Source organism: Megalobrama amblycephala, linkage group LG11, assembly GCF_018812025.1.
Source record: "Megalobrama amblycephala isolate DHTTF-2021 linkage group LG11, ASM1881202v1, whole genome shotgun sequence".
Classification (NCBI taxonomy): Eukaryota; Metazoa; Chordata; class Actinopteri; order Cypriniformes; family Xenocyprididae; genus Megalobrama; species Megalobrama amblycephala.
In genome coordinates this window covers 63,555-90,427 of record NC_063054.1, presented here as the reverse complement: position 1 = coordinate 90,427, position 26,873 = coordinate 63,555, and the positions used below count along the sequence as shown (strand labels likewise).

The 26,873-nt window shown below is 39.7% G+C and overlaps 3 protein-coding genes across 5 annotated transcripts in view; 1 reads left to right on the top strand and 2 right to left on the bottom strand.

Moving 5' to 3' along the window:
- cdk19 (cyclin-dependent kinase 19) overlaps positions 1 to 5,886 on the bottom strand; it is a 38,455-nt gene extending 32,569 nt beyond the window's left edge. Inside the window, exons 1-2 of one of the 3 annotated variants that reach the window (XM_048208161.1) lie at positions 5,263 to 5,886; positions 1,773 to 1,848 (exon numbers count right to left, since the gene is read on the bottom strand). In XM_048208161.1, coding sequence (XP_048064118.1) covers positions 1,773 to 1,848; positions 5,263 to 5,390 — 204 coding nt within the window. In that variant the 5' untranslated portion in view covers positions 5,391 to 5,886. The remainder of the gene's footprint in view (positions 1 to 1,772; positions 1,849 to 5,262) is intronic. The other 2 variants (XM_048208162.1, XM_048208163.1) reach the window with 2 other exon arrangements.
- A 153-nt stretch (positions 5,887 to 6,039) lies between these two features.
- amd1 (adenosylmethionine decarboxylase 1) lies at positions 6,040 to 15,933 on the top strand. Its single transcript, XM_048208165.1, has 9 exons — positions 6,040 to 6,375; positions 10,232 to 10,318; positions 11,379 to 11,505; positions 11,948 to 12,050; positions 12,178 to 12,220; positions 12,444 to 12,588; positions 13,182 to 13,274; positions 13,350 to 13,505; positions 13,612 to 15,933. The coding sequence occupies exons 1-9, from the start codon at positions 6,266 to 6,268 to the stop codon at positions 13,750 to 13,752; spliced, it is 1,005 nt and encodes a 334-aa protein (XP_048064122.1). The 5' UTR covers positions 6,040 to 6,265; the 3' UTR covers positions 13,753 to 15,933.
- A 2,139-nt stretch (positions 15,934 to 18,072) lies between these two features.
- On the bottom strand, positions 18,073 to 26,054 carry ppil4 (peptidylprolyl isomerase (cyclophilin)-like 4). Its single transcript, XM_048208164.1, is given in 15 exon segments — positions 18,073 to 18,377; positions 19,343 to 19,393; positions 19,472 to 19,589; positions 19,684 to 19,780; positions 20,210 to 20,321; positions 20,626 to 20,692; positions 21,888 to 21,991; positions 21,993 to 22,013; positions 22,090 to 22,200; positions 23,271 to 23,367; positions 24,819 to 24,961; positions 25,051 to 25,168; positions 25,274 to 25,338; positions 25,573 to 25,640; positions 25,896 to 26,054. Coding segments are annotated over 15 exon segments (1,416 nt in total). The 5' UTR covers positions 25,966 to 26,054; the 3' UTR covers positions 18,073 to 18,203.
- Between the last annotated feature and the right edge of the window lie 819 nt (positions 26,055 to 26,873).

Here is a 26,873-nt window from a genome sequence, read left to right as displayed (position 1 = left end):
TTCATAGTGAACATTTTTTTATCTGGTGGCTGACCTCACTTCTGTCATACTACCTTATTATGACCTTGTTGTTGTTGTTATTATTATTATTATCTCCCTGATTATTACCTTTGAAACTCATTGTGAAAGGGCGGGTCACTGGATGAATGTGGGCAGCGGTCACACACTCATGCGTTCATCTGTCTTACACACACTGTGTTAGTTTGTAATGAGATGAGTTTCAAGAGATTTTTTTCAGAGGGATTTGAACTTTTTGAAAAGAAATTGTGAGATTTGAAAGTTACAGCATGTAGTAAATCCAGATCTTATATCGCAAAATTTGATTTGAAATTTGAAGAATGTCAGTGACCAAACAGATCTCGCCGTAGTAGGAAAAATAAATACTATGGAAGTCAACAGGGGACGAGATCTGTTTGGTTACTGACATTCTTCCAAATATCTTTCTTTGTGTTCAGCAGAACAAAGACATTCACACAGGTGTGGAACAACTTGAGGAAGAGTAAATGAGGAAATCATTTTAATTTTTGGGTGAACTATCCCTTTAACCTGCCTTCTGTATGCCATGAATGGCAAAAAAGTCTAAGGTTATCTTCTTCTCAAACAAGCAACATATAACGTCCCATAATGTCATTTCTTCTGAAGAACAATTAGTCATTGCATTCCACTGACTAAAGCCCCATTTTACTAGTTTTCAATTATAACTAACCAGCAGAACGGGTGACTCACCATCATCCACATTCAAAGACACACCTCTTCAAATTCACCAAATCTAGATTTACTCTTAGCTAACAGTAATCACAAAAACCTTCACGCGACCCATGTCTGTGATACGTGCATTTCAGTCACTTTGGTATGAAAGCATTGCCAAAGATAAATAAATCGTAACAAGCTTCTTCTTCTTTTTTATTTATCCAAATGCTCTAGACAAAACTAAACACAAAGGTTATTTTCAGGTACCAAGCAAAAGTAAAAGGGTTTATTTCTTTAGCTGGTCATTGCATTGTGTTGGTTAAAGGTAACAAGTCCAAAAATCACTAGAACAATGTTAAATATTTTGTTGACTTGTGTTCTTACATTATCCCAAAAGTGGGAAGCGGCAGTGAAGCTTCAGCGCGCACGGCTCAAACACGACATTAATAACTATTACTGGGACTGTCATACATTATAAAGAGAAAACTACTGGAATAAAACGTTGTGAATTCTTTGGGTTTAGCTGTCGTCCAGCAATTATTAATATGATTTTCTAATACTGATCTAGTTTACTGCACATCAAGTGTCTCATATCAGCCGCCGAACGCACAGCGTAACATTACAACACAACTTTCGACACACTCACATGTATTTTAGTATGATTGCTTTGACTGCGTTACCCCACAGTTTTAATCCATCAGATAGAGTGAGCGAGGGGTAATTCGGCAGATGTTTCATTAGAAGGCAAATAAAATGATGTGAATTTAAGTGATCAAAACGAAAGGAGCGACTGCAGCATATAAGCATAATAAAAACAGCAGGTAAAATGTCTCGGCCTGCCCTGCTTCATACTATAACGTTAATAAACCTTTAACACATCAGCTCACTTCTGTCCGATTGCTTTCCATCGGCTGTGGAGGTGAAGATGACAACTCCCATGATTCATGATCCGTCAAGCTACGCCTTTATTGTTGTTTTGAATAAGCGAAACTTACATACTGTGCCTTTAAAAACTGAGGTGTGATGTATGTGGTACGTGGTAAAGCCAAGTAGTTAAAAACATAAGCATTTGAGTAACTTACAGCAATTTCCCTGCAGGCAGACATGGAAATACCAGTGCCTTCGATCTGCTTCAGTGCATACTCCTTCTCATCCTTCCTGTGAACGCAAACACAACATCACTGCAGCTGAGCACACACATCTACACGCAATATACCAAACTCTAATAAACTATTATTTATGCATTTCAGTAAAACTATATTTAATAAAATAATACTGACATGAATAACAATATATTTAAATTATATGGCATTAAAAGTACTAATCAAGTACTAGCAAAGTAGCCATTATCAGGCATTAACACATTATCTAATATCATTAAAGTTAATTTACAATAAATACATGATGTGTTAAATAATAAGCAAGCTATGTGCAATTCGCAATACAGTTTACTTACTGCAATTCATCTCAAAACATTGATTATTCACAGCAAAAGTCACAGAAAATATCAGTTCATAAATACACTGAACACAGTTATATATGTCTACAGCTAAAGCCTGTCACTGCAATACATAAATCTCAAACCTGCTCTTGCTCCACATTAAAGGTCACTTCATCATACATTTGTGAGGACAAAATCATCTGGCTTTACACAATGATTATTTATAATTATTTCTATATTATTATAGAATTATTTTACCTTTAAATCATCACACGAGACATTTCAGTTTAAAAATTATTACACAATTAGTTTAAATTAATATAAATATATACAGATATGTAATATATTTTTAAATGTGATATCTTCTCTTAATCTTCGGCAGAAGAGTGAAGCGAGAAGTGAATCAGATTCTCAAGGCATGTGATTGGCTGTTTGCTGCTGATGTCACTTCCACGTTCATGCGCTCCAGCGAATCAAAGGTTGATTAGTGTCATGACACCAGCAAAGCCTGATCGGATCCCGGTGCGGGTCCCAGCTGAAGTCCTTCTCAGAGTTAGCGAAGGATGAACAAATTAAGAGACGTCTGCCACAGCGGCTAAACTTCAATTCATTTCATTAAAATGAACTAAAACAAGCAACACAATTTTTTCCACAGCTTAATTTCATTCATCTGCTTAAATATGTAAAGTTGAAGTTTACTTAATTTGTGATGGGACTTCATGAATTAACTGAAACTGGGCAGTGGATTCAGTTCCCAGCATGCCTTGCACAGGGCCAGATCAGGTGATGTCATGTGTTTTTGAGTGAAGGTATGCTTGACATTTAAGAGTTTGTGCTGTTTTGTGGTGAAGAGTCTGTCGGAGGCGACAGGAATGAAGTCTGTAGTGTATGTGGAGTAACTTCTGAACGGACTCAAAGTGAATAACGACACTGACTTCTGTACAGCTTTTACAGCCGATCTGAACTCATTTACAGTTATTGAACCGAATCAACACTGAACTGAGGCAATGACACTGTTGTCTTACAGTAGAACTGAACTGATTCTGTGATTTTCTGCTCATCACGTGAAGCTGCTTCGAATCGATCTGGATTATATAAAGCAGGGGTGTGCACAAATAGTGGAATATTCGAATATTCATTTTTTACAAGCCCAAATATTCTAATACAATATTTTGAAAAAATGCCCATCCCTAAAGTCATTTTTTCAGTGTAGTATATATGGAAAATAAAGCCGTTCAGTCAAATGAGCATCAGTAGATAAACAAACACTTTATCATCGATCTGACCTGCTAACAAGCCCTGAAGATAAACTGATTAATACATTAAAAAATGAATGTCTGTCATTAATTACTCTCCCTCATGTCGTTCCACACCCGTAAGACCTTCATTCATCTTCAGAACACAAATTAAGATATTTTGATGAAATCTGAGAGTTTTATGACTCAATATGACTCAAACACTTTCAAGGTCCAGAAAGGAAGTAAAGACATCGTTAAAACAGTCATGTGACTGCAGTGGTTCAACCTTAATGTTATGAAGAGACGAGAATACTTTTTGTGCGCAAAAACAAAACAAAAATAACCACTTCATTCAACAATCTCTTCTGTGTCATTATCCTTACGCAGGTGACGCATCCTTTCATGTTTATGTCCGAACGCCGGCTCAGTATTGGCCAAAGCTGGTCACGTGATCAGCACGACACACACATGTGATTCTGACGCAGGAGCCGGCCAATAATGAGTCGGTGTTCTGACGATGAACCTGGAAGCGCTGGACGTAAACAACGTATGAAAATGACACAGAAGAGAAGAGATTGTTGAATAAAGTTGTTATTTTTGTTGTTTTTGCGCACAAAAAGTATTCTCGTCTCTTCATAACATTAAGGTTGAACCACTGCAGTCACATGACTGTTTTAACGATGTCTTTACTTCCTTTCTGGACCTTGAAAGTGTTGATTATATTGTCATAAACCTCTCAGATTTCATCAAAAATATCTTAATTTGTGTTCTGAAGATGACTGAAGGTCTTACGGGTGTGGAACGACATGAGGGAGAGTAATTAATGACAGACATTTATTTTTGGGTGAACTAACCCTTTAATATTCCTCTGTGTGTATTTACCATTTTAATAAAATTGAAGTGGCATTTCAGTTTAAACTTTCTAGATCTCAAATCAAGATTGAACAGCAGCTCCAGCATGACAGACAGAAACTCCTGCACAGACACATCAGGGGTTCAAGATGTCAAAGGCCTCGTCCTGACCGTAGTGAACAAAGGCGAGCAGTGTGAACACATTAGCTGTCAATCAAGAGAATGCCTCCTTCACATTTATATGAGTTTGACTAGATCAAAAAAAATGCCTGAATTGCTCGTCTTTCTAGAAAGAGGGTGATTGTTTGTTGCATTTTGAGCACCGAGGATAGAAATCCGCTGAAACGTCTGCTCCTGTTTTTAATTCACTTGCACTTTATTGCAGCATGCAATTTATATGATAAATGTTGTATTTTTCTAGTCTTTTTGGATTCAGTGTGCAGTCAGCCACTTTTGCTATGAGTATGACTAGCAAATAATCGAGTATATCAGTTATTAAACTCACATTAGGGTCGATTCATATCACATATTCAGATCAGACCCGCGCTGTCACTACATACGGCACCATGACACCATTTAACTGGTGTAATCTCTGGTTCTGGTTCATCTAGTGACTCCTGCACAACTGATGCATGAATGAACACTCACACTGATGAACATTTGAGCTCCTACACACATGCACATGCTGTATAAACTTCTGCACACACAAACATGCATTAATGAACTCCTGCTTCAGGAGAATGTGGACTTCTGCACAAACCAGGAGAACCGCGCGCGCACTGAGCATCTGAACTCCTGCTGGATCTCTGAACACATGAACTGCTGAACATCGAAGCAGAGAAACTCCTGCACTCATGAACACATGAACTGCTGCATGCAGGGATATATAAGCACGTGAACTCCTGCACAAACAGTGAACATCACGCTGGTTTGGGGGTGGACCGCTGAAGCGCGTCCATGAAAACAAAAACAATCACACACGGTGGAGATTAATTCAACATCAGCGACAGCAGAAGCGCGTCAATCAATCGCGTGTCTTACCCGTCTTTACGCTTCGCTTTATAAACATGCCCGTATGTGCCGCGACCCACTTTACAACCTTCATATTCAAACAGATCTTCCACTCTCTCCCTCTCGGCGGCGAGCTTCGTTTTGAAGTCGTAGTCCATTTTAACCCATAAATATTTCTTAATTTACAATAAAATAAAATATTAATTATTACATGCATTAATTAAATGATCCGATCGTTTTATTACCCCACCATTTCCTTGTTTGGGATTTTGGTCGGCTCCACTTAACGGTCACGTGCTCGGTGACGTATTTTATTGTTGCGGATGGCCTTCTGGGAACTGTAGTGGTCTCAGATCAATCCGCCGGTTGGAGTTAACGAAAACAGGACGCGTGTAAAACTACAACGCGCAAACCGCGATGTGGACGCCGTTCCGTTCCCTTTCAAAAATGCACATTTTTTCTGGTTGTTGGTATGTACGATCTCTGCACTAGCTACAAAGAGTACATTAATAACTCAAAACGTTCAAAGTAGTGACACGTAATAAATAAAATGTGTAAAATACACAATTTTTCTTCACTAGACTAGTGAATAAACGAACACCAGTTACTTGTTTACGCGCAGCGTTATAGCAAAGCAAACGTTAATTCGTCTATACAAGGGCATGTGCGACACTTGTACCTTTACGCAACCTCTAATCTGATTGACAACAGTTACAGCCAATCGCTGCTGACACGGGGGCTGCCTCTCGGCCGTGATTGGCCACAGTGACGATGACGTTGTCGAGTAGGTAATAAAAGCCCCGCGCAGCTGCTTCTCTGCGCTTACACAGTATGGCCGGCGATATTAGCTAGCACTCGCCCACGGTATTCTCTGCAAAAGGGAAGACGGTAAAAAACACGGCAACTACATCTGGACTGCTCAAGGACTGTAACTAAGCTAATAAGTTATAACTAACGTTACCAATAAAGGACTAATTAATTGGGATTCCATCCGACGCTTTAATTTCTGTTGTTTGAGTCTGTTTGTCTCACGATGGAAGAGAGCAGTGCACACTTCTTCGAGGGGACCGAGAAGCTCTTGGAGGTGTGGTTCTCCCGGCAAGACGAAGCCAAAGGAGCCGGGGATCTGCGCGCTATCCCCAGGTGAGTGAGTGAGTGAGTGAGTCCTAACGATAGTTCAGTCAGGCTGGATTTAACTGATCTGATTCCCTGCTGTTAAATAACGTCTAAAACGCGACAGTCACACAGTAATGGTTCTGCGGGATGATTGACGCGTGGCTCTGTCACCGCGGCGCGATCAGCAGTTTTGGCCGTTTTTGACACCATCCCCCTTCAGCCATTCATTGAGCTGTCATGAGCTCCAGAGCTCCTGCAGCACCAACATCTCCACAGCTCCTGCTATCCTTCGCCATCTCTCGATCAGATTGATGTTCGCTGTGTTTGATCAGCTCTGCTTCAGTCTGAATCCGTTATCGATTCGCTTCAGTGACTGAATGTTGATCAATAGATTAGCCTGTAGCTACAGCTAGCTGACATGGCGCCACAGAAACACACCATATTATCTGCACTAATGAATGGATTCTGCGCGGATTTGGCTTATTTTCTCCACCGCCAGATATAACGTTTATGGGATGTAATGTTCGTTTCCACAGGTGCTTTTAACGCGTGTTCCTCTGCACACTTTAATCGCAGAGATGTGAACATGCGTATGTCACTGACTCTATTTTTGGGAACTGTCATGGCGGGTGATCCGCAGCCTGCATGTGAAAGTCACGCGTCTGCGTCACACGTTGTAAGCCCCGCCCCTGCACAGCGATTGGCCGAGGGTTCCGCTCGCTCATTGGTAGATTTCTTTGTGCGCAGCTGCACGCGCGTCAGTGGCTGTGAACTGCTGAATTAATGCAGACACGAAACAACAACATGTTCAGTCAAACCCTGCAGTACAGCAGATAAACGTGTGTGTTGGTGTGGACAGTGTTTTATTACAAATGAGATGCATGAAATTGCTACTAAAATATGTGCATTACAATTGGCTAGACTGGATAAACAGATTGTCTATTGACATGATTATTGGTCAATACTGATTCTCAAAGTATTGGTAGATTTATTGGTCTATTACTACAAAAAAAAAAAAAAAAAAGTTCTGACAGCAAAAACCTACAGTGATTCTACCAAAAAGGGTCGTAAAATAACATAATAGAAGAGTTTACCATGTTTTCTCTCTCTCACGGTGTATTTTATATTTATACTCTGGAATATTTGTAAGGTTCAGTGCTTCACGTGTCAGTAGCATTAATGAAACGGCTCATGCAGTGAGTGTAAGACATGAATGAGCACATCACAGTATCCTTCAGTTTCTCTGAAGCCCTGAAAGCTGATCTCTGTGGTTTCTGTCAGAATGAGTGATGAGGGTATTAGTTTACTTCCGGGAAAGCATTAACGCTCTCGGAGACACTAGAAAGAGGATCATTAGAGTCTGAGCACAGCTTGTGTTTAAATGAGTCAGGAGGAGAAGTGCTTCATTGCATCATGTTCTACACACACAATCCAATAATACTTTCAGTTTTTGTTTATTTTGACAATTGCAGCTTGATCGAAAATGAATCAATGTTTTAATTGCCATCATGGCTCATATTTCATATCAACAAGTACACGTAATATATTATACATTAGTTACATTAATATTGAAATAGTTTCACAGTTTAAATGATCATTTTAAAAATGCAATGTTTTAATGATTTTGAGATTGAAAGAGTTCCAGGACACTTTTAATGTGTGCTAGAGCTGCACGATTCTCCTGCGATTCTGAACAGACAAACCAAACAACATTCATGTAATTTACTAGAGCTTCTGACAAAATATTAATTGCTGCAAGTCTGTTTAAAATGTTTAATTCGAATGAATTCTTTTTTTAAAAATTGGTTTGAGTGAATGATTCAATGACTCGCTCATAAAGACTTGTTTCATTACTGGATGAATCAGTGTTTTTGAACGAATCTCTTGCATGAATCATTCAATGACAATTACATGTTTAACAGTCACTTGTCTCCACCTACTGGTGTAACGATGTAACTGATACAATCTTGATTTAAAGTGCCAAGTTACTTTTAAATGGTGACTTGATCACTACTGTAGACATCAGTGTTTATATCCGAACTATAAACTTTTATCCCAGTACTGTTAGTTATAATGTGAATATTTGTAACATAGAAATGAGTGTGTGGTTGACGAGATTGTTTGTTTGTGAAGCTGTTTCCAGAGCTTCACTAAGCCTTCTCTAAGTCGGCGGCTGCGCAGATGTGTGTGATTTGTCAAAGGTTTAATAGACACGGCCGCGATTTAGGAATGAGATCATGTGGGTTTTTGAATTGAGATCGCTTTCTATTAATGATTAATCGTGCAGCTTTAATGTGTACCTTTTATAATTTTAATAACAACCCACCTGTAGTTTATTATTTTGTAATTATGTTGATGGTTTATGGAGAAGAAACCTAATCTGCGTGTTATTAGCGAGTTACGTTACCACTTTGGTGTATTCTGGAATCAGTTTGACCTTGTCTGGCGTGTGACGACTGTAATTAAGGCCCTGACGCCACAGGCACTATATAGACGTCGTCAGGGGGTATTTTAGCTGATTGAGCCGAATCGGCGTCCGTCTGCATCGGTCACATGGTGAGAGAACTCTGATTGGCTGTTCGGTGCACGAGAATAAAAGAGAAAGTGATGAAAGCGAGCAAAGAAATGAAGACTGCACAGACAGAAGCCTTTTCTAATCTTACATCATCTTACCTGAGCATTGCAGTGTGGGAATGTTCTCGTAACTTGAGTCGCCTGGAGTGAAGTGATCATCATGATTGATATTGATATATCTGCAGTCCTGGATTCAGTTTCTCTTTTTAAATGACGAATACAGACTGCAGATATAGACAGATATTCACTTACACACACATGCTAGTTGACAGTCGCCTGTAGTCCTTCTGGCGTGTTCAAGCGCAGCTTTCTGAGTGCGACGCAGCCGGCGAGAAGCAACAACACACTCAGTTTTCGTCGCCGCTAGTTCTGCGACATTGGCTTGGTGTGTCCCGGCCTTGATGTCACACATCTGTCTTTAGTATGATATCATGCATATCCTTATTTATTAAAGATATAGACCGCGCCGCGTGAGTTCAGAACAGGTTCACTCGCGGGCCGATCTCGATCACGTGACACAGCGCTGATGTGGAAACCACGAATGAACAAGTTATAAAAGGCTTTTCAGTCCACAAATCACCAACATTCACCATGGATTTAATGTAGTAACGCTAACTGTAACCATGGTATTGTGGCAGAAATAGTCAAATGACTTTAAGTGCTTCAAAGCTTCAAATGTGAATAATTGCATTGCAGGTCGATTTAAGGTGTGCCCCTAAATTTTCTGCTTGTGCTCCTAAAACTTTCAGTCTGGAGTCCTGTGATCGCAACTTTCTGTGGTCGAATGTTTGTGTGACACCAACATTATAACTGCTTGTAGTAATAGCTGTGTTATCGGTGGAATCATGTAAAAATATGATGTTATTGCAAAATAAACCCTGGTTTTATTCACAATCTCCCCTTACAACAAACGGCCACCTGAGCTTGAGCCAAATGTGCAATTTGAGATCTCCACATGAGTTCCACAAACCAGCAGCTGCGTATGTGCCGCAGAGCACATGACCTCAGAGACGCACCCAATCTGCGTTCAGACGTCCATCCTGCACCATTTGTGCTGTATCCTTAAATGAGCTACTTAATCAGTTTATTTATTTATTTTCTACAAAATGTCAAAAAGTCTTACTTTGGCTTGTTGCAATGTTTGGAAAGTGAAATATAAGTATATAAAAATATAAATATAATACAATACACATATAGAAAGTAGTCTACCTACTTAGATTCATGTAGAAAATAATAGAATAATGTTTCCTAATAATAATAATAATAATAAAGGAGGTCTTAATTTTTCTCTTTCTGTCTACTTTTTCAGATTTGAGTGGGACAAACTTCTGGAGAATGTGCATTGTTTGATTATAAGTGTGACAAAGACTGACAAGCAGGAAGCTTATATACTCAGGTGAGCTTTTGACATGTCCGTCCGTCTGTCTGTCTGTCCTGAGGTCAGGTGACTGGACTGTAATGATGCACTAATCCTTCAGTCCTCTTCAAAGCTTCATCTCCTCCTTTCACTGAGCAACGCCTTAAAATCAACATGAAATTAAGATGGAATATAATAAAACTAGTGTCTTAATTGGTTATTTGTACTGACATTACTGCCCAAACTGATATAAAGATACTAAAGACACGCTTTGTTGTGCAAATATTGTTCAGTTAAGAAATGCATCAAGTTACAGAGGTTAAATATGTTGCAAATGTCATTTTATATAGTCTTTAAAGACATGCTATCTGTAAGTACAGGTGCTGAATGAATGCTGATAGACACTGAGCTTAAAGCCTTGGTGTCTCTGAATGTTTATATCACGATGCCGATACGTTGTTATTGTGTTAATACCGCTTGCACACTGACCTTATAGTGTCAGCTGATAAGCGCGCAGTAGCGTTTCAGCTCAGATACTCAAACGCCGATAAGACTAGAATGAAGACGCTCGCAGTCGAGGGCTGAATGATTCAGATGCAGTGCCAAGCGTGACGCTAAGCCATTTATTTGGTCTGAGAGACAAAGACGAAGGGTCAAAGGGGGAATTCGGATCAAAACTATTCATAGCTGTCTGAAATAATTACTTTTTAGATATTGGCATTTATGTATTTTGGCTGAAATGGCTAAAAAAAGTAAAGGGTTAGTTCACCCAAAAATGAAGTTTCTGTCATTAATTACTCGCCCTCATGTCGTTCCACACCCGTAAGACCTTCGTTCATCTTCAGAACACAAATATAGATATTTTTGATGAAATCCAAGACAGCAATATAATCTACACTGGGTTGTAATACGAGTGGATGTGGAATCATTGATATTTACAATGTTTATTCTTTTTATACTGGCCACAGAATATTATCATAACCCAGTCCTCTCTCTCTCTCTCTCTCTCTCTCTCTCTCTCTCTCTCTCTCTCTCTCTCTCTCTCTCTCTCTCTCTCTCTCTCTCTCTCTCTCTCTCTCTCTCTCTCTCTCTCTCTCAGTGAGAGTAGCATGTTTGTCTCCAAGAGACGTTTCATTTTGAAGACATGCGGAACCACCCTCTTACTGCAGGCACTGGTGCCACTGCTGGAGCTGGCTCGCGAGTACTGCGGCTTTGATGCCATCGAGGTACCACACACACACACACACACACACACACACACACACACACACACACACACACACACACACACACACACACACACACACACACACACACACACACACACACACACACACACACACAGGTTTATGTTAAGGGAAGGGAATTTATTGCACGTTATCTCCAACCGCAGTAATGCGAGATGATAACATTCAAACATCAGGTTTATGAGTTTGTGTGAGATTTTACAGTCTGAGTGAAGAGAGTCAATTTAGATGTGATGTCAAATTCATAAAGATGAATCATTGGTAGTATTCAGTATGTACAGAGCCGCTAAAGGGACATGATGATGGGATGAAACATTGAATATAATTTTTCTTCCTGTCATATTTTTGTCCTCACCATGTTCTGTAAGTATATCTCAGTGTATATCTTTGACTTGATCATCTTTTTCTTTTTCCTCTTCAGAATTTCTTCTATTCTCGTAAAAACTTTATGAAGCCCACCCATCAAGAGTTCCCTCACCGCAACTTCCAGGAGGAAGTCGAGTTCCTCAGCCAGATTTTTCCAAGTACGGTTTCACACCCATGAAAATGAGACACAGCAAATTGTGTATGAAATAGTACTAAGTAAGTATTGTGTCTGACCGAATAATAAAGGTGTCTTAATTTATTCATTTACTCTCTGTTGATGCACAGATGGAGCAGCCTACTGTATGGGACGTCTGAACTCAGACTGCTGGTGAGGTTTACATCATCTAACCTTCCCACAATCCCGTCATTATGAGGAACGGTTAAATGTTGCTTTATGAATTTATCTCTCACTGTGAGGCCAGATTTTAGCATGCTAGAGAATTGTTTCATAAATTATTAGGTAAATACAGCTGGATTAGTTGAGCATTTGGCTTTTCCTAAAACAAAACAATTGAGGTTTTCATGGTTTTCCGGTCGTCTGTGTCCTGAAGGTATTTGTTTACGCTGGAGCTGCCGGAATACTGGGAGAACAAGCAGGCGGACCAGACGCTAGAAGTTCTGATGAGTGACCTTGACCCAGCTGTGATGGACCAGTTCTACATGAAAGACGGTGTTTCTGCTAATGATGTCACTCGTGTACGGTTCACCTTTAACCACGTCTGCTCTGCAGTGTCATTTCTGTTCTTTAATTGGTCCGTTAGTGAAATCACGTCATGTTGAAACAAAGACCCTGGAAATACGTCTGTGAAGTACCGTGTAAATGTGACTTTAATGACGAGCTGGGCGATATGCCAAAAAATAATAACATTATAATTTGTAATTATCCGTTGATATCAATAATTAACACGATAAATGTCAAATCTTTCAAGTTTAAAGGCAGATTTGTGAAAGGTGCAGAAACCAGACTGTTAATCGTTTTAAACTACAGAACGTGACAAACTCGCCGAACAGGTTAACGTCTCGCAGATCTGAGGAAGAATATTCAGAATATTTAGAATGATTAAAATACGCATGAGTTAACTTAAGTAAAATCCTTATTCAGTCTTTTTTCCTCTTCCGTTTGAGCCGAGCGGATGAATGGTCCGTGTGACGCGGTTCTGTTTTTGGCGCATAAACATTATATCGAACATTTATCAAACTTTTGTTACAACTGTATTGAGGAAAATTATATTGCGACAATTATGGCTTTGTGGCGCAGCCTTGCTTGAATGTTGTCTTTGTCTTCACAGATGAGTGGAATTCGTGACCTGATTCCAGGTTCAGTGATTGATGCCACAATGTTCAACCCTTGTGGATACTCCATGAATGGAATGAAGACGGATGTAAGCAACACATTTAAGGCCGTTTCTTTGAGAAACGTTATCTGAACTCGTGATTAAGACCGGTTCTCTTTCCAGGGAACTTACTGGACGATTCACATCACCCCTGAACCAGAGTTCTCTTATGTCAGCTTTGAAACCAACCTCTCCCAGACATCCTATGACGAGCTTATCCGCAAGGTTGTGGATGTCTTCAATCCAGGGAAATTTGTGACAACGCTGTTCGTCAACCAGGTACACTGTTAATCAACACGATACTTGTGAATGTATTAGCGTCAGTGCCCGAGCGACGCATCCATTGTTCGTTCTCATTTTGGCCTTCTCCTCTCATTCCCATCAGAGCTCCAAATGTCGCAGCGTTTTCTCTTCGGCTCAGAAACTCGAGGGCTACCGCCGCCTGGACCGCCAGCTGGCCCACTTCAACGACTACAACTTCGTCTTCACCAGTTACGCCAAGAGCCGCCAGCAGAAGCAGAGCTGAACCTCTGAAATGAAGAAGCGTAAAAAGAAATCTGGCGGCTGGCGGCGTCTCGTAGGAGAGAGGCGGTGTTCGTGTGTGCGGTCTTCTGGCTGTAGATCTTCCCTGAGTTTAACATTTATGCATTCTTGTACCTATGAAGTAGATATTGTGCATGAAAGCTCTTCTCACGTCTCTGTAGATAATCTAGCCCATTCTTGCTGTGATCTTGAAGTGCATGTAGAGTTCTTGAACTTGGTGGTGTGTGTGAGGCATGTCACACCATCCCAATACATGCAACGCTCCCTTCCCTTCCTGCAAGCGTCCCCTCGCATCCCCCACAGACAGGGTTTCCGCCCTCACTAGGCAAGGACCCTGACATGCTCAGATCCGTGTCGTCTACCGACAAAATCCAAAAGAAACAGCTTTCACCAAAACACCAGTGCAAAAAGGTATTTTTGGGTTTTAATGTACGTTTCCCTCGACTTCAGTTTAATGCGTGACGTTGGTTATTTGAATCACAAATCGCTGTGTGTAGCTAGCTAAAGTTTCTGTGAAGATATCCTAAAAAAAAAAAGTTAAAATATTCCTTGTTCATCTTGTTTTCTTCAACTTTGCAGTCGTCTGTATTCAGTGTACTAGAGAAGTGAATGTTGTGAAAGTTGAGTAACTTAACCGTCACCTTCAGTGTCGACAGACTGTTGTAGTTTAACACATCTAACGACGGTTAGTGAAAACGCAATGACCGTTAGATGCTCAAGAAGCTGAACAGCTTTGTACAGGTTGCTAATATTTCTATTTCTGTTTGAAGAAACAAAAATACTGTGATTTTCTTCAGCTTTCCAGGTGTCGTCTTTATTCAGAGTACTAGAGAAGTGAATGTTTCAAACGTTGAGTTTCTTAATGGTTGCCTTAATTGTCAACGTATAATCTGCAATATATAACTATAATGGTGAAAGTCAACTGTCGTCTTCCTTTCCTCGAAAAAAGGCCTTATCGTGAATGTATTAAGTCTAAAAAAATAAAGAACGCTGGTTAGTCGAAAGGTCACAATGTGTCACGTGAAAGAAGCCAGGATGGGTTTTTCTGAACATGTAGCCGGTGTAGAAGAAACCACGTTCTCTGCTGTCATTGTGAAGGACCCTGGGACTGTCCAGCCTGCTTTTGAATTGAAACAGTTGGACAGACACTTTGCTTTCGTGTGCCGATCGCACAGCAAAGCATTTTCCTTTTTCTAAACAAAATGAGATCTCTCTGTTTTTCTCTACAGAAGCTGGTTAAGCACACAATAGACGCGCACTGATCTGAGCATGTCAGGGTCGGCCCGGATCATTCCACACCCCACGCTGCATAAACTGCAGTTTTATCATTTTTTTTTTTTTTTTTTTTGCAGTAGGTTTGTCCACCTCTCCAGATCACGCCCTCTGAGGGGAAGATTTTTGTGACTAGCGTGTAGCAGGATGTTTACTGTGCAGTGTCTCTGCTTCAGCCCTGTGTAACGTCCACATGTTTAATTTCTGTTCCTGGTTTATTGGTCCTGAGCGTGATGAGCAGCAGGTGTGGTGTTTATTTTGGAGGATGATGTTTCTGTTATGACTCCTGACAGACTGGTTTGTGAAACACCTTCCTGCTTCTGAGAGAAGCCCTTCAGAACGCCACTCCAGTAATGAATGTCTCTAACCGCAGCTCTGCTCGAGACGAGCTGATGTTTACAGTCGTTTTCAGAGAAACACTGAAGCAGTTTAATGCGACGGACACAACAGGTGTCACACGGACCACTGCTGGGAGAACTAACATGAGCATGATCGCATATCGCACCTGCCACTTTTTTCGGTGAAGGGTTGGTAATTTCAAACTTTTTTCTGGCCTTTATACGTGGGATTTATACATATACACATTAAACGTTGATGTTGCGGACCAAGTATATATATATACTTTACCTTTTCTTTTTTCTGGCCCTATTCTGAGGTGGGGAGTGAACTTTTCAAATGATTTGGACCTTTTTCATCTTTCTACTAGTTCCTCCCAGCTTGTGTAGGTTGGTGAGGAAACTAGAAGGGGTTCTGTAGCGGGAATTTCACAGGAAGTTGGGAAGAGGAAACTTTGCTGTTCCAATTCTCTTGCTATTTCCTTGGTTGGTCAAGATGTGCTAAATATATCTGTACTAAGAGCTTGATGCTTTCAATAAAAGTTAATAACTATTAACTGTGTACTTGTGACTTTTTACATCAAATTTTAGCAAAACAACTCTTTGATGAATAATGTTTTGCACTGCTGTATAATATCACTATGATGCTGGGCTATAAAAACATTTTATGGTACATTACTCAAATTTATAGATATTTTATTACAAAATGCATTTGATGCATTGAAGGTTTTTTTTCACCTTTCAAAGAACTTATTTTATAATCATAGTGTGGTGTCAGGTAATGGGTTCAGACTAACTAAAAATCATATTTATCACCCACAATACTATTCACAAACAATGCATTCATTTTAGCTTATAGCAGCCATTTCAACAGCTTTTTATAACCAAAATAGGATTAGAATTTACAGTAGCCAGTAATAAACGTGTTGGGTATTTTTGAGCACAATTGAAAATCAATCAGGGTATCGGTAGTGCTTCAATAGGTTGATTACCTACTTCCCCACAGAGACGAAAAGTGAGCATGTTCCTTATGTTTTATCGTCTTCAGTTACAATAATCTACAATAAAGCTCGACTCAAAACAGGCTGATTGACAAATGATTACCTCAATATGTATGTCCTGATGGAAGTTCAAGGGACTATTTAAATTAAATTAAATTAAATAAACCTCTTCAGCTGTTGTCATGTGCCAGTGATCATCCCTCCGCACGAATGTTGGCACGCGTGCCACAGGTCACGACCCCTGCTCTACAGTTCATATTCATGAGCTGAGCCACAGAAGAAGTTCAGTTATAACTGCTGAAATATTTCTGTGGAAACGTCCTGTCAAGAAATGAGTCCATTTGTAATGATCTGATTGTGCGACAGCCCAAGCTAACCACAACTACTAACTCGTCTCTATTTAAAGGTGTAGTAAGTGATTTCTGAGAAATGTTGAATGTGGATTGGACCGATCAGCAGTTCGGCCTGAAACAAGCCGAGGTCCTTCCTGCTCCATACGCATCATTGGTTTTGAGTGTGCGGTTGACGACTAACAACAGACTTTTGTGTACACTCGTGCATGGGCGCAGATTTATGTTTCTGCCAGTGGGTCCAGCTCTGAAATGCGATCTTTCCGACATGACTTGAACGCTCTTATCCGCTCTTAGTTTCCGTGTTCCCTAATGGTCTTGTGGTGGTATTTTAGCTAATAGAGTCGGAGGCTCAGCTTTGCTCTAATTATCAGTGGTTTGAATCTGCACTCATATTTTTTTTCCCTCACAAAGTTCAATGAAGTTCATGAATGTTTTTATATCAAGAGCAGGGACATGTTTGTGTGCATTTAGTTATTTCCCTGGAAAGAAGAATCAAGCGAAAGATTGTCACGCATTTCTGAAGATGACGTTCCTCAGCATGATTTCAAAAACAACATGTTTCAGCGCTAGTTCGCCTCTTATTTAACTCAAATCAACGTCAACTGGATGTTTCATTTGCATCATATCCATGCAGAAAGATGACAGTTTCCACCCAAAAGCACATTCTTTTCACGAGTGTTGTCACGAGTCATGCTCTCGCTGATATCTGATGCAAGGAGAGTTTGTGTGTGTGTGTGTGTGTGTGTGTGTGTGTGTGTGTGTGTGTGTGTGTGTGTGTGTGTGTGTGTGTGTGTGTGTGTGTGTGTGTGTGCTCGCAGCATCACTTGGATGCCATTAAAATATCGCCTTAAATAAACTATAAAACAGGGTGAAGATTGTGTCTGAAAGCTCCAATTGATTTTTTTATTGGTTATTTTGAATATATGGAGAATATTTCATATTTTCTAAATATTAAATATATTCTCCATATCGGCGCCTATGTACTCGAGTGTAATACATGTTCATTTTTTGTTCTTCCTTGTTGTTCCTTCATCTTCACTTCTGCTATGATGAAGAGACATCCGCTCTTGCGTTTTGGGGGCGGAGCAATGAAGGGAGGGGCGTGTTTGTTTGGCTTGATTTCAAATACCAAGAGAAATCACTTACTGCACCTTTAATGACGGAGGCCAGGAGTAACAGAGAGACGAGTGGGTTTGATGAGACAGTTCAAGTGTATTTTTTATATTTTTTTCTTTCAGAAGTTTTTGTTGAGAACGGAAAGCGTATGTGTGGCAGTGTTGATGCACACACTCATGAACTTCCTGAACACAAAGGGCTGCTGGCGGCTCCAGAAATCCACACATTTTAGATTTTCACAAACTTTGACTTTATTAACATTCCATAAATTTGCAATCTTCAAAATTTACAAACAATTGGACTGATTTTTCTTGACATGTAAGAAATGACTCCTGATAATGTGGTTTGTTTTGTTACTCAGCTGTAGTACTTGGATCTCTTCGGGCTGCGGCTCCGATCCCGTCTGTGGCGTTTGTGATCGCCGTCTCGCTCTCTGCCTCGGTCTCTCTGCTTTTCCTTGTGTCTCTCTCGGTCTCTTGAACGTGAGCGCTGTCTGCCTTTATCTTTTTCTCTCCGACTCTCATCGCGATCCTAAAAAACAGGAGAAAAACAAAACAAATTTTCCCTCCAGACTAATGCTCCGTCCAAATATGCTTACTTCCATACTATATAGTGGTCAAAAACAGTATGTGACAAGAGTAGTATTACTCTTGTATTCATAGTATTCATAAAACAGTACGTGAAAAGTCCCTGGATGACCCACTTCTTCCGGCGAGATTCTGAAGTGTGCATACGATGGATGTTTTACTATCCCATGAAGTGTCCCATTTTTATTCATACTATATAGAATGTCATTTTTTACCGGTCTCCAAGTAAGTTTCAGTTCAAATGTAATGCTATACAGCAGGCTATGTGATTTCATCTACCAATTTCACCACACTAAACTGAGAGATTTAATAAATTGCAAGATGAACACAAACATATTCCTCTCCTTCACTTGTTAAAGTATTTTTTGCATGACATGCCCTCATCATTCTCTAAAGATCCACTAAAATAAACACATTAAACATGGTTTGTGCTGCTGAGCTCGAGTTCTGTGAAATACAAACACAGCAATGATATATATTTATAAATTATAAATAAAGCACTGCAAACGAACAGTATTTATAACACATTTAAACAATGTGAAAAAACAATCTTTTCATTCTTGCAGTCATGTGCTTCTTTATTGTTTTTGCAAAGTAATTTCAATTAAGATACCGCAGACCCGCATCGATTCGATTTTTATCATTTGTTTAAATTAATTTGGAATGAATTCTATTAACGTTTATCTAACACACATTTAAAAAGTTTCGTTTTTTTGTTTTTCCTATTACGGTTTAATCTCATGTTGTGTGCTGCTGGAGATACGAGATCGTCTCCATCTCAAGGTTTTCAGCGTCACATGACACCGTCGTTGATTAACTCTTGTTGATTTCGTGCCGGTCAGATGAAGACAGACTGATCATTGAGGAAGACACAACAAAGATTATGGAATAAAGTCTGCTCATTTTTACCATCACTGTATCTCCTGCCTCTGTCTGCTCTTGGGCTGATAGAGCGACTGACTGCGTTATAAAAGAGAAAACATTACAGAGGAAAACCAGTCCAGAACCACGCATCCATTCAAATCCACAGCATCGTACCTTTGATTTCTTGTCCTTGGTCCTTTCGCTGTCCGAGTGTCGTTTCCGGTCTCGTTTCTCTCTGTCGTCCTTCCTTCTGTCATCCTCATCTTCATCTAAGAGAAGCTCGTAACGGGAGCTTTAGAAAACAGTTAAGAAGAACTAACTATTGTTCAATATCTTAAAATCATAAAGGACCCTCTTTGATACACCTGTCCCAGTGTGAAGGATACTCCTGCTTGCTCTTGACTTTGTCTTTCAAAGCCAGTTTGGATTTGTTGTCCTGGTCCTTCTCATAGGCCTTAAAATCATCTTTGGTGTACTTCCCACCTATAAATCAAACATACTGACAATAAAAATACTAACCACTGCATATACTTCCTTTAATTTAGTTTTGAATTTAATTTTTATTTATTAATTTGAGCATTTAACTCTGCAGATAAACAACAGTAAATGATGTGCATTAAAAAAAACGTATGCGTCTGAGTCAAAGATCACAAGATCACATGACAGCGTTTATTGCGCTTCGTCTGACGCTCTGAGACCAACTCATTTGTGATGGAGGAAACACTGCATGTTTTCCATGTCTCCTTAATCAAACAACACCTGATTCAGATCATCAGTCGAGACTCCAAGACCTGAAATGGGCGTGTCAGACAAAGGAGACATGCAAAATGTGCAGTGCTGGGAGGCTCCAGGGATGTGCTTGGGAACCCCTGCTTTACAGGATATGCGTTTAATAAATGGGGACAGACTCACCTTTGCCTTTCCATTTGATCTTAGACACCGACTGGCTGAAGTCCACATGAATGCGACGGTCATCTATCAGGACGTTGTCCATTTTGAAGTAGGCTTTTTCACAGTCCTCCTCCTGATCGAATGATACACAAATGCATCGATTATACCAAAATGACTCGCCCTGAATGCACATTTTGATGACCTCACTGAGAAACTCAATGTGTTTTAAGAGCATGACTGGTAAGGGCCAATGGAGGGGATCTGGTCAGGACAATTATTATGATGAATTACAACAAAATCAAAGAGAGCGCATTATAATCAGTGCCTACACTGGATGAGACTGAACATTTCACGATCCACATGACACTGCTGTGTCTGTAGAGCGCGTACATGTTCTTGATCTAATCTAGCTTAATTTCAGAGGAAACTTCACAAACCTTTTCAAACTCGATGAACGCATAGCACAGAGACTCTCCTGTTTTCCAGTCTCTGATGATCTCACAACTGCAAATGAACATTAACATGTGAGATCAGAGCCAGCAGATAACACACAGCATCTGCACACACACACACACACACACACACACACACACACACACACACACACACACACACACACACACACACACACACTCACACTCACACACAGGACCTGCCTACTATAACACAATTATGTGAAACAATACGCAAAGATAAGCACTTCAAACAACAGTATGTTACATTAGTGGGCTGTGTTGTCACATGACTGCATGTTTAATGAATGCTGAGTACTGTCATTTGTTTAACCAATAATATCAATTAATCATATTCTTTTATACAGATATTTGTGAAACCATGAACCCTGTATGTAGTCACGGCAGATATCATTATCCAGTTCATCGGTCATATTTGAAATAGAAGGTCACGATGAGCAGATTGCATTGTGGGATACAGTGTGTGCTGGGTTGTATAATGCACTTCTGGGCATTCCACACATGCAGAAAATACTGTGCTATAAATACTGTCGACTGCTAAAACAGCTTCAGCAGGAAGTGTTGAGACTGAACCCTCAGCGCCGCTCTCGAACATTATATAATAAAATAAATATGTAATAAAATACATAATTATATCATAAGAAGTATGATAAAACAAAATAAAAATAAAAAAAACACATGGCATAGTCAAAATAACACTAAAAATGTCATTTATTGTGTTTATGCACTTCAGATCTGGGAATAGGAAAGTAAAAAAATAGTAAAAAAAAAAATTGTTGTGTTAACACTTTATTTTAGGGTCCAATTCTCACTATGAACTAGTTCTTTATCATCATGCATATTACTAGGATATTGGCTGTTTATTAGTACTTATAAAGCACATATTAATGCCCTATTCTGCATGATCATATTCTATATCCCATAATCCTAAACTTAACAACTACCTTACTAACTATTAATAAGCAGTAATCAGGAGTTTACTGAGACAAAAGTCGTAGATATTAGTGAGAATTGGACCCTAAACTGAAGTGTGGCCAAGGTTATATTTATTTTATATATATATTATATATAGAAATGAGTTAAGTTTTTAATGACAGATCACTCATCTGAAAAACAAGAAACCCTTCGTAATCTTTTGGTTACCAGCCTTAAACTTCACTCACAATGTTCATCCACAACGAACGAGGGTCAGACTATCACAGCAGGAAAATGTTCTATTATCTCACCATTTAATGGGGCCGAAACGTGAGAAGATGATCTCTAGATCTTCATCTGTGGTCACAGGATTGAGTTTACACACAAACAGCACGTTCTCTGGAGGTTTGACCTCTGGCGTCTGGCAGATCGCCCACCTTTCAACAAGAAGCAGACATTCAAGCGGTGAACAGCGTCTGTGTCAGTGAAAGATGTGCAAGTCATGAAATCTACCATCTCCAGCAGAATGGCTTTCGTCTTTGCTTCCTTCTCCTTTATCAGTTCATCCAGCAACTCGTCTCCCTCGTCATCGTTTATGGCCTCATCTGCTCCAATCCGACCGCTCTAAAACATGTACAAGCACCGATTATTGCAATAATAATTCATACTTTTAAAAGCATTAAGTCACTACATTTAAAGGGTACTGAAGTGAACATCTAATAATAAATTTAATGTTTTAAATGTTATATAATTACATAATTAAATAATCAGTTTATGCATTTCCTAGGAACTGAATCATGACCTTGGGATTTTTTTTATTTTTATTTTTTTGTCTCTATTTTAAAGACTCCTAATGTTGTTTTATAGGTTTACATGCATCCAAGGTCAAAAAACATTTTAATTTTCATCATAATCATCATATATAATTTCATCATATCGACAGGAAGCATCAGTGAAACGGTTCAATCAAGGATTCGGTCTCTCCTTTCTGAGAGCTGCTCTGCTCTGATTGGTCAGATGGCCCAGTCTGTTGTGATTGGTCAGAAACCAAACGCTCATTATCATATCTGAATTTCAGAAAACAGCATCTTCTCAACATGAACGCGATCACAACTCTCAAGTCTCGATCACGACTACAGTGATTGAGGGTCAAAGCACATGTTGTTCGTGGGCAGCCAATGAAGACCAGAGGCTCGCATTAAGTGAATCTGTTACAAAACTACGTCGGTTTGAGCAGGAAGTGAAACTGGAACTGCTGACTCGTTTCAGGCAGTTCAATAACTCTATTTATCTTCATTTTGATCTTTGAAACTCTGGGGGGAAAAATCTTGTTTCAACAAGCTAGTTTGAATCACATGACCCTCTTCTTTTAGTGTGACTCGTACCCAAAATAAAAACTTTCTGTGAACTGTAATCATTATTCATGAACGGAGGTAGACTTACAGTAACCCATAATGCCCAAAAATATTTAGAAATGCGTAAAACGTGAAAATAATCTAAACCCGGACCGTTACAGTCACCGTGCGTGTCACGCACTGTAGAAATCAAATCAGCACCCTGTGATTGAAATTGACCTGAATTGGGAAATCATAGCTTACATGCTAATTTTATCATTGAAATGATTACAAACATCACCTCTAGGTTGGCATAACTCTGCAAGCTCTCAGTATTTGACAGAGAATGAAGACACTCACATCCAGCTGCTCTTTAGTGGGTTCAGGCGATCGGTCAGGAACCGGGAGGCCCGCAGGGTCATCGAACGGGTCGTCCAGAATCACTGTGTGATTAATCCTGAAACCACAATGCAGACAAAAACTGAGCAGGCACAAACCCTGATGTGATCTCTGAATCTGAACCACCCAAACCTCATGAGACAATCTAAAGAGTGACGGAAACATGTGAAACAAACTTTTATAACTCATATAACAGCTGATATAGCACTGGATCACTCCAGCAGTCTGTGTTTGTGCACTCAGGACTGTCAGTAAAGGGGTTTGAGTTGATGGCAGCAAGTCCTTGTGATTCACTGAATCATTCAACCGATTTGTTCAAAAACGCTGATTCATTCTGTATCGCCACTACTCTGTGTTGTTTGGAGACATGCACCGTTTAAATCTACCATGGCTTTGTTTGGAGTAAAAACAGTAAACTGCAACATTGCGTTTATAATGAAAACCTTCCCGATATTAACGGATCATTAACTGAACTGCTATAAAGGCAACATCACACTTGCTGTTGACTGAAACAGACTAACCTGAGAATCGTGTTCATGTGATATTGCATAAATATTCACCTACATACATTTTACTATATGAAAAACATCACACAGACTCTTCCATTTTATGTGAAGATGCAAACAAGTCTTGAATCTATCACTGAAAAAGAAATAAACTGAACTTACTAACTCAAACATCATTTCATCAGCTGAAGTTTAAATCAGATCTTAATTCTCTTATACTTGAGAAATTGTAAATTACAATTTTAAATTAAATTGCCTTATCTGTCTTTCTTGTTTTAGTCATTTAATAACTTTAAATTTGTGGTTTTATTCTGTTCAAGAACAACCTACTTGACATGAAGAGACCAGCGAACCGACACGAAAAGAGATCAAGCAGCGTTTGTTTGGTTTCTGAGCGTCATTTAGAGGTGGAAATAAATTATACCAAAATAATGAAATTAATCTGAATTATTTCACAGATATTTCTCAGTTCACCTTGTGGAAAACTAGATTACTTTATAACATGAACATGAGCACATACCTGTTTATTGCAAATTGTCCACATAGTTTAATGTGAATAAGGTTACTATGATTATGAGCTCAATCACATTAGTTTGATCGAAGTATTGTGTTTACGTGAGGTAAAGTTTAATCGCAATATTTCCAAAATCCCGTGATAATCACATTGTGAAGGTGTAAATGCATCATTGACTTTACATGTGGAAAAAACATTACTGTGTGCTGCTCTCTGATCAATCATGAAATACTGATTCTGCATTTGTAACTCCTCCTGTTCGAACCACACGCTCTCAGCAGGACTCAAACCCGGGTCTCTAGCATGGGAGTCAGGCTCTCTAACGAGAAGGCTAAAGACCGCAGTCGCTGGAGCACCTCTTGAGGTCAGGGGAGTGAGGTTTACACACACAGCTCGTCCGTCACACATAGCGATTATCTACACTTACAAAATTATCTTGGCATCTTTTGTGTTAAAAATAAAAATCACGGTTGGTCAATCTCTCTCCACCTGATGTCCTGATAGGGGATGAAGTTGTTGTCTACGAAGGTCTCGTTGATTTTGGAGAGCACGTCCATGCCCTCCGTGACCTCTCCAAACACAGTGTGAACGCCGTCCAGATAATCCAGATTCTCGCTTGTGGTGATCAGAAACTGTGAGCCACAAGAAAACACACTCAGAATCCCATAATCAGCACTGAAAACACAGACAGTGTGTGCAGGAGACGATCCGAGCCGCTGACCTGAGAGCCGTGCTGCTCGCTGCCATTGTTCACCATAGACACAGTCCCCTTCTTCCTGTGCTTGATCCTCGGCATCTTCTCAGACTCGAAGAAGCGGGCCTGATCGCCGTACAGTTTACTGCACACACACACACACACACACACACACACACACACACACACATCATCACACAGTGCACGTGTGTTGCGTCAGCACAGAAACACAACATGACCTCCTGCTGACCTGAACACAGACTCTCCTCCGCGGCCCGTGCCGGTGGGGTCGCCCGTCTGAACGATGAAGTCCCTCTGGAGGACAGACAAACAGTGAAACTCACCTACAGAAATATTCATTTATCCTACAGTAATCAAATTCACCTTGAATTTTTGAGATAAATGTGATTCTACACAAACAACGCAACTTTCAGAAGTAAACACTTCTTGAATCTCCATTTGATCTTATAGAAATATCAAGGATCAAACTATTTTTCACAGTATGACGTCTTTAATGCACACAAAATGAAAGACATGCATTTATATTACCTGCACATTGTGAATCAGACAGTAGTTGTAATATTTGATTTTGCACAGTTTCAGGAAGTTCAGAGAGGCTGTGAATGAGAAGGACATTATCATTCAGTAACGTTACATCATTATTATTATTATAAAGGCTAAATAATATCACCATGATAGCGTGTAGCTGGTTTATTCACATGTTTATCAAGTAAAAAGTCCCGACAGAGATGTCTTATATTTGTCAGTTCGTTTTGTTTATTGTGATAAAAGAACAAGCATTTAGTGCAGTCTTGCTCGCAGTGCAGACACGTTTACACCCTTCGCCCGTCATTAATGTTGTTATTAATTACCTTTCGGTCTTTCTTCTGTGTATAAATCAATAACGATATCTCCAAGCGTCGTTTCCAATAACACCGCCATGTCGCTCCAACGTCATCGACACGCGCCACATGCGCACTGAGAAGTGTCGCGGATATGACGTCACACATTTGATGCGTTTTGCTCTCATGTAAGGAAAATTGGGAAACATTTGACTAGCTTTATTAATTGATAACACTGATCCCACTTTTTCTTTGTGCTTCATTTGGTTTTACAACAGGCCAATCCCTCAAATAACACCCTGAATCACTTTAACCTCTGACCCAAAGGTGAGGGCAGAAGTGACACAAACACACAGGACTGTCATTTCCCTCAGCAGATTAGAACACTTAATGAAAATTCCCTAAAGTATAGTATATTTATGAGACATTTCTGATATATTTTCAGAATGGCCTCTGAACTCAAACCTGTAATGTGTGAAACGTGATAATAAATGCTTCAAAACAGAAGCACATTAGAGAGAAGCTGTTAGATTGATCAGAGCTGTGGATGAGATGATGAAAAAGAGTTGGAAAGTGTGTGTTTTTGGGCAGACCGTCTGAAGATTAGAATTAAAACTGTAAAATCAGAGAACGAGTGTAATTGTGAGATGTTCTGCGTCTCCACCAATAGAGTCTAAGCTTTGGCATCTGGACCGCGTGACTCCAGAGATTTATTTGGAGAAGACTTTTTCCACAACAAAGGGAAGCTTCTGAAGAGGTTTCTGATGGATACTGATGGACAGAGTTGCTTCTGTATCAACAAATCCTACTGGATGGCATCCAAATGTTTCTTTATTCCCTCCTCCTGATGCCAACCGTCCGTCAGAGAAACTCACTGTAAAGAAGCACCACAGATTAAGATACCAAACAAATATAAAAACAAAGAAAAAGAAAAAGGATCAACGTCCCATTTAAAAAAACAAAAAAAGAGTATTTTTTGTCTGTATAGTCAATGTTGTTTGAACCCAT